The sequence below is a fragment of the Nymphaea colorata genome, chromosome 4 (genome assembly GCF_008831285.2).
Source record: "Nymphaea colorata isolate Beijing-Zhang1983 chromosome 4, ASM883128v2, whole genome shotgun sequence".
Taxonomy (NCBI): Eukaryota; Viridiplantae; Streptophyta; class Magnoliopsida; order Nymphaeales; family Nymphaeaceae; genus Nymphaea; species Nymphaea colorata.
This window is the reverse complement of record NC_045141.1, coordinates 18,687,286-18,700,304: the sequence shown is the minus strand read 5'-3', so window position 1 is coordinate 18,700,304 and position 13,019 is coordinate 18,687,286. Positions and strand designations below refer to the sequence as shown.

General features: G+C 39.2%; 1 protein-coding gene and 1 long non-coding RNA gene across 4 annotated transcripts; both read right to left on the bottom strand.

Annotated features, from left to right (window-relative positions):
* Nucleotides 1-287: 287 nt before the first annotated feature.
* On the bottom strand, nucleotides 288-7,327 carry LOC116253028 (ultraviolet-B receptor UVR8). 3 transcript variants are annotated; one of them, XM_031627739.2, is made up of 7 exons: nucleotides 7,073-7,327; nucleotides 6,209-6,560; nucleotides 4,656-4,865; nucleotides 4,434-4,544; nucleotides 3,413-3,781; nucleotides 2,964-3,071; nucleotides 288-944 (listed from the first exon to the last, which is right to left on the bottom strand). In XM_031627739.2, the coding sequence occupies exons 2-7, from the start codon at nucleotides 6,542-6,544 to the stop codon at nucleotides 606-608; spliced, it is 1,473 nt and encodes a 490-aa protein (XP_031483599.1). In that variant the 5' UTR covers nucleotides 6,545-6,560; nucleotides 7,073-7,327; the 3' UTR covers nucleotides 288-605. The 3 variants fall into 3 exon arrangements, with proteins under 3 accessions (XP_031483599.1, XP_031483601.1, XP_031483598.1); XM_031627741.2 differs by having other exon boundaries at nucleotides 6,209-6,555; XM_031627738.2 differs by having other exon boundaries at nucleotides 6,209-7,327.
* A 1,216-nt stretch (nucleotides 7,328-8,543) lies between these two features.
* On the bottom strand, nucleotides 8,544-11,914 carry LOC126410043 (uncharacterized). The gene is made up of 3 exons (XR_007573301.1): nucleotides 11,609-11,914; nucleotides 9,213-9,283; nucleotides 8,544-8,913 (listed from the first exon to the last, which is right to left on the bottom strand). It is a non-coding gene; the product is annotated as an uncharacterized LOC126410043 (long non-coding RNA).
* Between the last annotated feature and the right edge of the window lie 1,105 nt (nucleotides 11,915-13,019).

Here is a 13,019-nt window from a genome sequence, read left to right as displayed (position 1 = left end):
AGCGGCAACGATGCAGCATGCAGCGAGAGACCGCCTACAATCCAGATGGATCTCAGTCGGACCGGCCAGAAACCAGCCACTCTGGAAGCGCACATCCAGACGGCTTTCGCTGAATAAGTTCCCAAGTCAATATGTCTCCGTCTCCGTCTCCGTCTCCGTCTCCGTCTAGCCGGTCAAGTACCGTCCAATTGCGCAACAACACTAAATAAGACTCGAAGAAATTAGAGTTCAGACTTCATTTTCCATGTAAAGGCTGTCACTTGATAGCTACCGCCTTTGGAAGATGATAACTAAATTTCACATTTCCATGTAATACAAAAAAGAGAAGGATAGTCCATCCTTTCTGCAGAGTCTGGACTCCCATCGCATACATACAATTTATTATTCACAAACAATGATGCTACAAGACTGCTCACAAAAAAGACGGAAAAGGAAGATGTGGCAATCCAACCGGCCGACAAGCTTGCAGGTGTTTTCAACATTTAGATACCACACCTAGGGTTCTAGACACTTCGAAGTTACATCCAAACAGTTTTTTTCTGTATATGGTACAGAACTAGCAACTAGTATCAGTTTGTCAGTGACGATTTGTTTGATGCCAGAGCTTAAGCACATTCGACAGGATTACTCTCATCCACCATCCACCGCGGTGCAATTTCAGTAGGTTCAGGGCAGCCTCTGAGAGTAGCATGCCCAAGCTGTGCCCTTTCATTGTCTCCGAAACCGAACAGGAGGCCACGGTTGGTAACCACCACCGTGTGGTACAATCCGGTGCTAACCTGGGACACATGGTGTCCTTTTAATGTCTGAAGAACTCTTGGCTTCAGAACTTTGTCGGAGCAGCCCCTGTCAGAAACCCCCAAGCTTCCGAATCCCATCCATCCAGATGCATAAACTGACCCATCATCTACCAGCACAAACGTTTTCCTCTTCCTTGCACATACCTGCACAGAAAGCATGACGGTCAGTGAGGTTAGAAGATCGTAACTTTTATGTCTTCTAGGATTGGAACTAAGAAACATTTAAGGACGAAAACTATGACTTAAAGATAACAGCATCCAGGTGCAAAATCATATGGTTCTCGATGACATGATCTGGTGCAAGAATTCACATCATGATTAGGGTCATTCAAACCCTGAATTTCCCATTCGGTCAACCATTGGAAGAGAAAACAAAATAGTATTATCTCATTTAACCATTACAGATGGGTTGCCATTTCAATTATGCTTACGTTTCTGTCTATAACCGAGTTTGCTTATTGAAAGCAAAACATAAAAGGAAGATGGGTGGGAACAAACGGTACCTCCTGAAAGCATTATTCCAGTTGCTAGAATTAGTTCAGACAAAAGCCAAACCAGTCTTTCTCACCTGTAAAACTATAAGTGGGTCCTAAAGTCACACTTTCTCCTAGCCAAAAATAGCTAAAATAATACAACAGAGCGACACCTGACGTAAAAATCTCGGACCAAAATCTTCAGCGATATAGCTCCCTAAATTGAATCTTGTTTAAAATCAAAACCTCTATGCAAAATTCAGAAGAGAAACAGCTCAATGTTAAACTCTCAACAAATAGAAACATTGTACGTTTTCCAACTAGGACTCCAATGATTAGCTCTGGCTTGGGAATGCCAGTGTTCTGAATTGATGGGCCTGCAAAATGCTTGAAAACGTTGGACAAAAGAACATACAAGACGCAATTAATTCCCTAAAGCCAAAAAACGTTCCTCCACCATGGATCACTAGTTTTCTATTGAATTAATTGATTCTTTTATATCAAATGAACCACAGGACAAGTTTCAATTCTGTTTGCTTAGACAACACCCCTTTTGTGATTTTCACGTAAATGTTCTGTCCAACCCGTAATTACATACTTGTCATGAAATCAAACACAGTCTACGGGCCTCATAAACAGGTTTGTCCAGTACCTTGTGTAACATCTTTTCCTATCATACTAGGCATTCATATAGCTCTTCTAAATCCTACCAGTCAGAATTTGTCGGTTATACTCTTCAGTTCACTCCAGATGGTAACCAACTCCTATTGAGGAAAAAATTATGAATCCACTTTTGGTACGTTTTGTTTTTTGGGATCCATTTTCCGCCAAAAGGTCGGGATGCTAGTACCTTTGAGGAAACAGCTCAAAGATCAGAAAGAAGGCCTATATAGTACACATAGCCAGCATTAATAATGTGGAAGAAGAGGGAAAGAGAGGCAAAGGCACTCATTGGACTACAAAAATCAAGCAAATATTAACCATGATTAGACTACAGCAAAGTAACTCTAAGCAACCAAAATAGCATGAATTAATTAATAGAATGGAAACACTGACATTAATGAGAAAAAAAGCATACAAACACTAGGTTATGGAAGACAGTACTAAGCAGAAATTCCCTGTTGATGCCAAAAGAAGCCTTATACAGTTATACTAGCTCTAACGATAGGGATTTTGGCACCGTTTTTATTTTCACACCACCAAAGATCTTGTGTTTCCTTGGAAAACTTGATAAATTGTCAGAAAAAATTACAAAGCAAAATGAAAAATCAGAAAAATTTGAAAGAAGTCAACACTATGATATTCTGAGTATACCACAATATATATAATCATGACATTCCAAGATATTGCCAGTGTTTCCAACTATTATTACCCACAACGGCTCTGTTCATCTGGTAGGTGCAACTTGTAAATCTAAGCAAGCTGATGGAATATCACAAATTCAAAAATGACAGGAGACATCCCTCACGACAAGGTTAAAGTCAAGTGTGCACTCCAGTGGAGATCTGAAAATTCTCAAGCAGCAAGAAGCCAGCTAATGTCTGGCCAACAACAGCCCCGCTTGATTGTTAAAAATTTGTTACTATGCATGAACAAGAAAATTTTCTGTAGTTTAGATTAGCCAAAAAAAAAAAAGATGCAAATGAGTTTAAAAGCGGCTACACTGACAAAAAAGGTTCCAACAGCTAACCTGTACTGCACGGCATTCACAGAGACTTGTTAGCAACTCAGGTGTGGTCTTGTCAATCTCATCGCCATGGCCAAGAGCACCACAGTAGCCTTTTCCCCATGTGTACACCTGCAAGCACCATTCAGGGGGGGGAAATCAGGATGAAAAATTGGTGCATAACCTACATTGATCATAGAAAAGTGAATTCATCTGCAGATAGACATTTGGCATTTCTAAAGGCAATTTTCTCCAAGAGGATATGTAATATTTGACTTATATTGCAAAAGGAAGTTTTCCACAGTTGCTTGAAGATGGAGAAAACATTATCATGAGAAAGACAGATATACATCAGATAATTAAACCTGAGAATTGCATATCTTCAATCGTTTTGCAAGAAATTGTTACACACATTTAGGGTTAGTTATCATAACAACATATTGCATTCTCAAGATGATAGTTAAGGAACTAACATATCCAATGGAGTCAAGTGCAACTGCATGCTCATCACCAGCTGAGACACGGAGCACATGAACATTTTTCCTCTTAAATGAATGGATAGCCCTTGGTCGAAGCTCATTATGTTGGTCCCCATGGCCAAGGCAGAAATTGGAACCATATCCAAATGAATAAACAATTCCATCTTCAGTAACAGCAAGGGTGTAGCTTGTTCCCGCAGCAACTTGAACGACAGAACCAAAATTGTCAAATAACTCAACGTTCTTTGGAGTTGGCCGGTCCATAGTATCTCCCTGACCAAGTTGGCCATGAGAGTTACTTCCACATGTGTACACTTGACCTTTTCTTGTAAGGAAGACAGTAAAACTGAGGCCTGTTGCAACCTGGAAAAGAGAAAGAATGTTCCCATCATAATGACAAAAAAGGCAAAGATGAATTTTTCCTTCAATTGAAAAAAAATGATTTGCTTATTAGCTGTGCATATAGATAATTGGTTGCAATTCACCTTTCTGAATACAGACATAAAGGTTAAAAGCTTGAATCTCCCAAAGCTTGTCTGTAATCTCCCAAAGACAAGAAGACTTTGGATGTATGCACATATGTAGGTATGTGTAGATATACATGTATGTATGCTTTTATCACCTTATTCCATATTTTTTTATTCGTTATACACTTTGGGAGTCTGACCGGGATTGACTTGGGCCATTTAGTCCCTGGTCATCCTTTTAGGGGCCTGACCAACTCGTGCCCAGTTAGTTCTCGATTCATATGCACCCATAACTTCAGCATGGTGCCTGAAGCCAACAACCTAGGCCAACCACGTCTGGTGCCCTTTGATTATGTGAGTAAGAGAGAGAGAGAGAAGATATAAGAAAGTAAACATCAGCCACACCATATCATGAAGCTTGATTCTCCAGTCCAGTAAACTTCAAGCTCCAAAATATTTACTTATTTATTGTTCTTTGTTGCAATAGGAAACTAGCATGAGTCAGTTGATCACAACTTCAACAAGAAAAGACTTTCACCACATAATACCTGCTTGCAAGGAATGTTTTTCAGTGCTTCAACTTGCCTTGGCCTAAAAATAGCATGCCCCACTTCTCCAAGCCCACAGCAAAAGGATGAATTATCTCCACATGTGAATACCTATAGCATTAAAGTTGCAAGGACATGATAAGACAAAATATAATTAGAATTAACTCACAAAAGGTGAATGGCAAGAGGTCATGATAATGAGGACGCCATAAAAGGACAAACCTCTCCTGACTGCATGACAAAAGCCGCATGGTTATGGGATGCTGAAACATGGACCACAGTCAGTCCAAAAGGAAAAGAAATGCGGCTGAATGCTCCACTTTGTGTTGTATTTGAACCATGACCAAGAACTCCACACAAACTAGATCCACAAGAATATGCAGATGAATCATCCACTAAAAGTGTGTGGTATCTTCCTGTAGTGATCTCAAACTGTAAATACAAAATGCTCTCTCTGTCAGCAATCCAGTAATCCACCAAAAAATAGAACTATGAATACCAAATGCCTAAATGTATCCAGCCAAGTTGCATGTGAACAGTCATTCAATGGTATTCAAAATGCATCCAACTACACATATATCAATGTACCATTTGTACAAGGAGCATGCACATATCTATTTATGCTATGTTCAAAATATAAAACTGCATGAACTTGATGTTTGCAAACAAATCTTGGTCAAAGGGCACCTTGCAAGCACTTCCAATTCATTTATTTTTTTTGTTTTTTTCATTTTTTCTAATGGTTTGCAATATTATAAAAAAAAAGGAAAATAATTAATCTCAAATTTTTTCCGCATTTTTTTGCATTTCCCCTTTTGCCGGTTTTCTCTTTTTTCATTATTATCATCATGGATTCATATTTGAACAAGAAAATGCTCATGCTAAAAACCCAAGAACAATATTTGTGGCAATGCTTCTAAAAGATGAACAGCAAACGCTGCAACTGAATAGCATTTAGATATAAAAAATCAGCCAGGTCACATGAGAAACAAATAAAGACTGGAACCATGAAGGAGACGCATGTGAAGTATATATTCAGAATTTCAGATGGGTTGAGAGCTATGGATGACGTTCTCGGTGACTAGAGAAAGCCTCGTCACAGTGAAACTTCAACAACTGGGAACCACTTTGATGAGCTTGAGATTCACACTGTCAAGCGTGGCTAATCAAAGATAATAAGAACTAGAGAAAACTGATGATCAACAAAGTGAAAGGCTAAAAAACAGAATAAGGAGAAAACGCAAGAACCGTGTGCCTCAAGCGTGCACTTTGGACACCAAAGGACCTAGAAAAATATATAGTAGAAGAATTCATGTACGGCAAAACATGTAAGGCAAGAAAAGACTTAGAAAACTCATGAAAGGCGTATTGATGGTCAAGCTGAACAGTGAAATGATTCAAAACTTAATCATACACATAAAAATGAACATTGCTACTTAAAATATCCAATCCACATAAGGAAGACAAGGTTGATGACTCATATTGCAAACCATGACGCAGCTTCAATTTGGGTGCACATTTAGATAGACAAAGAATTGATTTCAGGAGTCTATTTTCACTGTACTACCAAAGGATGCTCACAAAAGGTAGAAGAAAACTAAAAGTTTTGAAGACATGAAAAACAGAAACCGCTACAGGTAAAAACTTAATTAGAGAAAACGAAACCAGTTAATAGTGAAAACCCGTGCACAACCAACCAACAAACATAGACAATACTCAGGAAATTTTGACGTAAGATATGCACAAAATTGGAACACGACAAAAAGAAGTAATACATTGCCTGTTGGTGTCTCGACAGTGCCGAATGCCTGTTCAACTGACTGCAGAAATCTCAGGACTAGCTTCCATTTCCCGCCACAGCGATCAAAAAGCTCGCTACGCGATGTCGAAGGCAAAGCTTGGAACATAGGATTTGATCTGCAGAGCTGAAAGGCAGCAAATTCGACCAACGAGCCAAACTTTGACGGGAATAGGAGTGCTTGGCAGCCCCTAAAAGTTCTACAAGAGGCCTCTATACGAGCAAGGTCAGCAGCTTGGAGGCGGCCCGAATTCAGGATTTCCAGAAGTAAGTGAGCTGGCAGCTCTTCTAAACAAATCGCACGATTCGCCATAGAAAGTGAAACTGAACTATAAAAAAAAGAAGGGGAAAAAAACAGAAAATTGGAAACCAAACAAGAAGATGAATGCCTCGGATTCAACTAACGTAACGATGATGAAGCCGCAAAGAGTGATTTCTCAAAAGCAAGAAAAAACGCGCAAATTTTAACATCGACCTACTCGAGGAAGCACAACAAAACGACACAGACGGAAAAATGTGGGCAAAAGTAGTAAAAAGAAGCAATTGCCGTCAAACGGAACAACAATGCATAGCCGATGCCAGAACTTTGAAACCAAGCTTAGAAAGCACGAAGTTTTCAGATACGGAACCAAAGAGAAAACGAAAAAGGGGGGGGGGGGGAGAGAGAGAGAACTGAACTAAAACGCCAAGGTACCCAATCTCACAGTAGAAAGCACGAAACGAACTCAAGGTATGATCAGGAAAGCCGGGACCAACAATTTCGCCAAAACCACGATTTTTGACGTGAATTCACAGCGCAGAAAACCGAAAGCGAGAAAAATATGGAGGAAAAGAACTTCACTTTTCAGATGCGAAACGGAAGCCCCTATAACCGGTAGAAATTCACGATTTCTCGACGACAATTGAGAATGAAAAGAGGTAGACCCTTAGCCTTTCGGCCGCCGCGTTCTCTCGTCACCGCCGAAAAAATGGAGGAAGCAAAAGTGAGAAAGATCGATGGAAAAAAAAGAAGAATCGAGAGAGAGAGAGAGAGGGAGAGGAAAATTCGGGGCGAAGCAAGAGAAGAGGGAAAGCCAGAAAGGAAACTGGGAAGAAAAAATTAAAAGAAAAACAAAAAAAGACGGATCTTCTCCCTCTCGCAGCCTCCCCACTTGGTAACGCTTTTAGGGTTTTTTTCGTCCTTTTGGCCAACTCGTCTGAACCGGTCGATACGATTTGATTAATTGGCGGACTCAGCGAGTGCCATGTGTCTCATAATTTATTGTTCTTAAGGCTCTTAGCCTCAACTACTCATTATTGATTTTCAAATACTTTTTTAATTTTTTTTAAGTGAATTTCCCCATCTTTAATTAATGAATAAAACTTACTTAGTTTGGGATTTGCCCTTAATTTGGATCTTGAATCCAAATTCTTGATACAAACATTGCGCGCGGTCAAGGCTTGAACTCAAAACTTAGTCTTCGCTTCACATTAGAAAATATTACACTTGCATCAACCTCAGCATTTAGAGAAACCGCATGAAGCAAGAAGCGAAGCTAAAAAGAAAACAAAATTTGGAAAGAAAAGTGAGCTTCGTGTTAACACCACGATTGCATCGTTACAAGGAGGAGATAAGGCCGACCGAATTGCATGCAAGCGGAGACAGATCTAAACAGTAGTTGGACGATGAGAGCCACTATGGTTCAAAAGTTGCGGGTTTTGTTGAATATAGAAGCATGTTTTATATAAGTACACGAGTTTAAGTTGCTTTTAAATCAAAAAATGAAACTTTAGCAGCAAATAAGCACTTTCAGCTCCATTTGAAGGCGAAATCCGAATTCGTTGGGCTAGTTTTGTTGTCATTCATAATCTAAGCCTCTTTTAGGCATGATTATACATTTTAGTGTCTTCTTCGTCATTGTTATCTATGGTTTCTCTCTTGCTAAGTATAGTTTCAGCATCAATGCCTCAAACAACATTTAGATCATCGTAACTTGTATTCTTGCTCGAAACGAATCATTTCTCACATGCATTTCTTGTTTTTCACCTACTTACTAGACAAGTATAGGACCATCAGATTCTTAATCTTTTGCATTGGAGACCAACTTTTCACGCGTTAACCCCCTGTATACATGGAGAACATTGGTTTCTGCCATTCTAAGGAGATTTCTTCTATTGGTTTAGCATCCCCAGAAGCGCATTGATGCCATTGTAGCTCATATTCTTGGCAAAAATCTCATCTTCGAGAAATGCCTACTCTCAGGCATTCTTAACTTCAATCTTTTCATGCTCACAGAAAGACTTCATTTGGAAGCCAACTTTTTTGTTTCTGTTCTAAAAATAGTGACCTTAAGTGAAAAGTTGGGACAACTGCGGTAGCCAAAATCAAGAACCCTTCAAAACGTCGATCGTTCCTGTACAGATCATTCCCATGGATAACTTTCCAGACTCTAATTGGTAAGATTGTAATGCAGCCTCTGTCTGTCTACCTGCAGTCTGCAGTTTCATATGGAACTTCACCAGGATTTGCTGGGCACCATGACCCTTGGCAAGAATGGTCTACCGTTGGACCATTTTGGTGCTTGAAATTGCACACATGGTCTACATGGTGCAGCATAAGCATTGCAGTTTTTCCATGTCACAAATAATCAAGGAGAAAATCCTGGTTCATTTCAGACCATGAGCTAAGAAAATGTACAGCACCTGCAAATAAATTGGCGAATCCCTAATGCATCAGTTTCTGAGTTTGGGAAGGAAAAGAATATGCGTTTGACATGTATAATTTTGTAATGGACATGGTGGCAGAGTACAGAGGAGGAAAAGAAGAGATGCAGTGCAAGACGGCAAATGGTGGCATGGAAGCAAAAGTGGGAGGGACTGTAGCAGACGGCCAATAAGAGATGCAGAAAAGGAAATGAAACGGGCAGGAAGCGTTACAGTACATTTTGTACTTTGTATATGCCTCATCCAAACAAGGGACTGACTGGTCTGCATTAAAGTACCTTTTGTTGAAAACTATGGACATTGCATATGTCTCACCAAAGGATCCACGATGACTGCAGCACCATACCACCTATGTGACAAAAAATCACAAGAGCACAATGTCAATCAACAAGAAGTGCCTAAGAGTCTTAAGACATGCAACCCTTATTTTTCATAATGTGTCCTCTGAATAGCTCAGGTGGCTCATATATGGAAACAAAATTGCCATCCTGGGTCCTTACGTGCACAATTATGCAACAAAGGAATTTGATGCATTGATCTCTGCAGAAATCTTAAGGGAGGACTAATCACAGCCAACTTCAAGTATCCCTCACGGAATAGTTAATTGCGTTGCTTTTGCTGCAGAGAGAACTTTACTGCATTACTGGATTTGGACATCATTGGTGACTGTCTTGAATTCGAAGAGTAAGCGTTGTGGGGAATAGTTCCTTATTGCAATTAGAACCAGAATTTTCCTGCTTTAAGGTGGCTATGTTACATAAAACTAATTATTATTGCCTCCTTTGTCTCATTGGGTCGACATGCTCCATCTCTACTTATGTAAGCAGAAAAATGAAAGAATTATAAGAAAGTGAATCTGAAAAGAAAGCTATTAGGTGCTCCCATAGTTCTTGGTTAGACATTGACCAAAAGTTATCAGTTCATTATAGTAAAATTTGTTCAACGTGAGTTGGATTTGAAGGATCATCGGAAAGAGGAAATTCCATTTTAAAAATGACGAAAAGGTTATTAACAATGTTATCCTGAGTGCCTCTGTCTCCAAAGGGAAAATTTTTTACAAATTTTTAACAGATGTAAGGATTGAAGATTTGTTTCTACCAGCTAAATATATCTTTCTCCTCCTCTTTTTTCTTTCCTAACAGTTTTTCTTCCGATGGGAGGAAAAAAAAAAAATTTATCTTCTTATTATGGACAAAACAGCCTTCAACGTACTTTTGCCTTCTTATGGAAAACTGATTCTTTTTTATGTCCTTTCTCATACTTCTTGAATTTGGCTTCATTTTTCAATTTACACATGCCAAACAAGAAAACCAATAATAATATTGAAGGTTAGATGAAGACTTAAACATCTAAAATATCATCAAACCGTCACTATTATTCAGTATACAAAGTTCTAGTACATGTCCTTGTTACGAATATGATAATAGGCTACTGCTCAAGTTGTAATATGGTCAGAACATGAAAGTATTCATACTTCAGAGCCTGTTGCGGCACAACATTCAACTCCATAAGAGAGATAATTTTCTTTACTGCACTGTAACAACTAAAATGCAAATCGTAGACAGCAAGAACATGAGTCTTTGTGCAAATGCAATTCACAGGACACTAGATCCAGGTTTTAGTCAGTTTGCAGGAAAGGCAGAAAGGTTCAAAGGGATATCATAATGCAGCCTGACTGCGATACACAACCTGTATTCTATAGGCAAAAACACTTCCATGACATGGGCCAAGTAATTAGCAATATTTAGGAACTGTGGTACTTGATAAAGTTAAACAGTCTTTCATACATCACATCTTAAGTTTCTTTCTTTCTTTCTTTCTTTCTTTTTTTCACTTTCACTTTGTAGAGTCATCATGCATCGGGCAGAACATCAACATAAAAATGGTACACAGAGAATAACAAGGATGGAATGCAAGTTATACATGGATTGCATGGCATTCCTGTAACTGATCACCTTGTTCATGTGGCTGATATGAAATTTATTTTTGAATGAACTTTTCGTGCCATATCGGAAGAGTCACCTAATAATTTTTTTTTTTTAAAAAAAAGAAACTGAAATCTGATCAGAATGACCACTATTAATCATAAGGTCCTATAGTTCCTAAAAAGTCGCTGGTGCCTGGTAGAAAATACAACCAGTGCGATCATTCTGTTTTAGAATTTGAAGGCGTTTTAAAGAGCGAACAGCAGATGCAAAGTTGCATTATCGTGAAACTGCAGATAAATGGTAACAATAATACTAACAAGTTGAAATCGTTGTTGGACTTATATACCACCACCCGTTTCACATGGCGAAGATTCTCAAGTGGGGCTCTCGGATTTAGTCGCTTATAAAGAAGTATTAATGATCAACAACAGGTCCAAAATTCAACACATGTAACCATATCGATCGTCTACGTACAGATCTTCCACGTTAAAAAAGTGCCACCTAACCTCCGGCTTAATGGTGGAAACAAACACAATCACTACAGACACAAAAGGAACAGAAGAAACGGAATGCATCAACCAATGGCTACACACACACACACACACACACACACAAAAGTTGGCCGCAATGAAGAACAAACAGAGGAAAGAAAACCACCAAAAAGAAACAAACAATACCGCAGAGAAAGAGAAGGGAAATTATCAGTGAAGAGCTCAAAGCCATTAACCTACAAGAGAGGAGATTACCAGTTGATTGCCCATCCGAGGCCGCAGTTGTCCAGGAAGGGAAACCACTGCATACTTTCATTCTCTTGAATCTCTTCCCTCCCTCCTGCATATGAAACATGTATCAATATGGATGTCGGTGTTTCCGTTTGAGAGAAAGAGAGATACAGATTCAGCTGGTAGTCGGCCAGCGTTGATAGCGCCGACAAGGCGCCTGAAGGAGGAAGGAGCATAATCCATCGGGAGAGCCACGCTGGCGACGGCCCAACCCATGGCCTGGGTGGCCAATCGCCGGAAATATGGCGACGGAGGTGCTTGCCTGGCTGGTGTAACCGTCACGAAAACCGAGTTCTCGGATCATCAGCGCTTGGTTTTAGTACTGAACCGGGCCGTGCTTCGCCGGCCGTTCGAACGCGCCCGCCAATTTTTCCATTTGGATTTGGACCTGCATTAATTTCAGGATCCACTTCTCGTGATATAGTTTTGGTCATGTGACCAAAAAAATATATGTTATTTGTCTTAAACATTAATCACACAAACTTTCAATGTGGTTTAAATTTAATGTCATGAATTCAGTATTATAATTTTCACTCACCCCTGCAGTTGGGTTTGGTTCTTAGTTATTTAGACTTAAGGTGGACCATATTTTCTTCATTTTAACTAAATATAAAAAAAAACCCAATGTTTTTGCAATAAGAGTGGTAATAACAATAGTAGTAGAAAAACAAGGTCAGCACAAGAAAGTGGAAAACGGTGTGTCGGTGAAATAGAAAATTACATGATTAAAAAAGAATTAAAAAAATTTGACATGTGAATTTAAAAAATTTTCATTTGTTATATATAAAAATTTTGAACAATGATATTTTTGCCCTAATTAAAATTTAAAAACTTCAGTTTAGGCCCCTCATAAAAAATTTCTGATTCCGCTCTGATCGTAGTGTAGGTACAATACTTATCAAATCACCCAAGTTAGTTCGGATCGCCAGGACTTGCCCCTGACTCGCCTGTTCAGCTGTTTAAAAACTACATTATAGTTATTTTGAATAGTCGACTTAGCGAGTTGCTAGTCGACTCGCTAACCCAATGGCCTGGCCATCTGCAGATTCGAGTCTGAGTCACGGGTTTGTCAACTATGTACCGAAGTCGAGACTTTTTCAACTATGTACCGAAGTCGAGACTTTTTCAATGTACAATCGTAAACATTATCAAAATTGGAACGGTATATACTAATTTGGTGCACACAAAGCAGATTGTATTGCAAGATATGTGACGCAGTGAATAGATGATAAAGATTTGCCATGCCTCATAATATGGACATCCATTCGATGCACATCGGTGTCGACCTTAAAAAGAATATGTGTATGTACAGCTTCACTTGGGCAAAACATTATTTAAAATTCTTACTTTCGTCCTTGGAGAAGAATGACTTTCA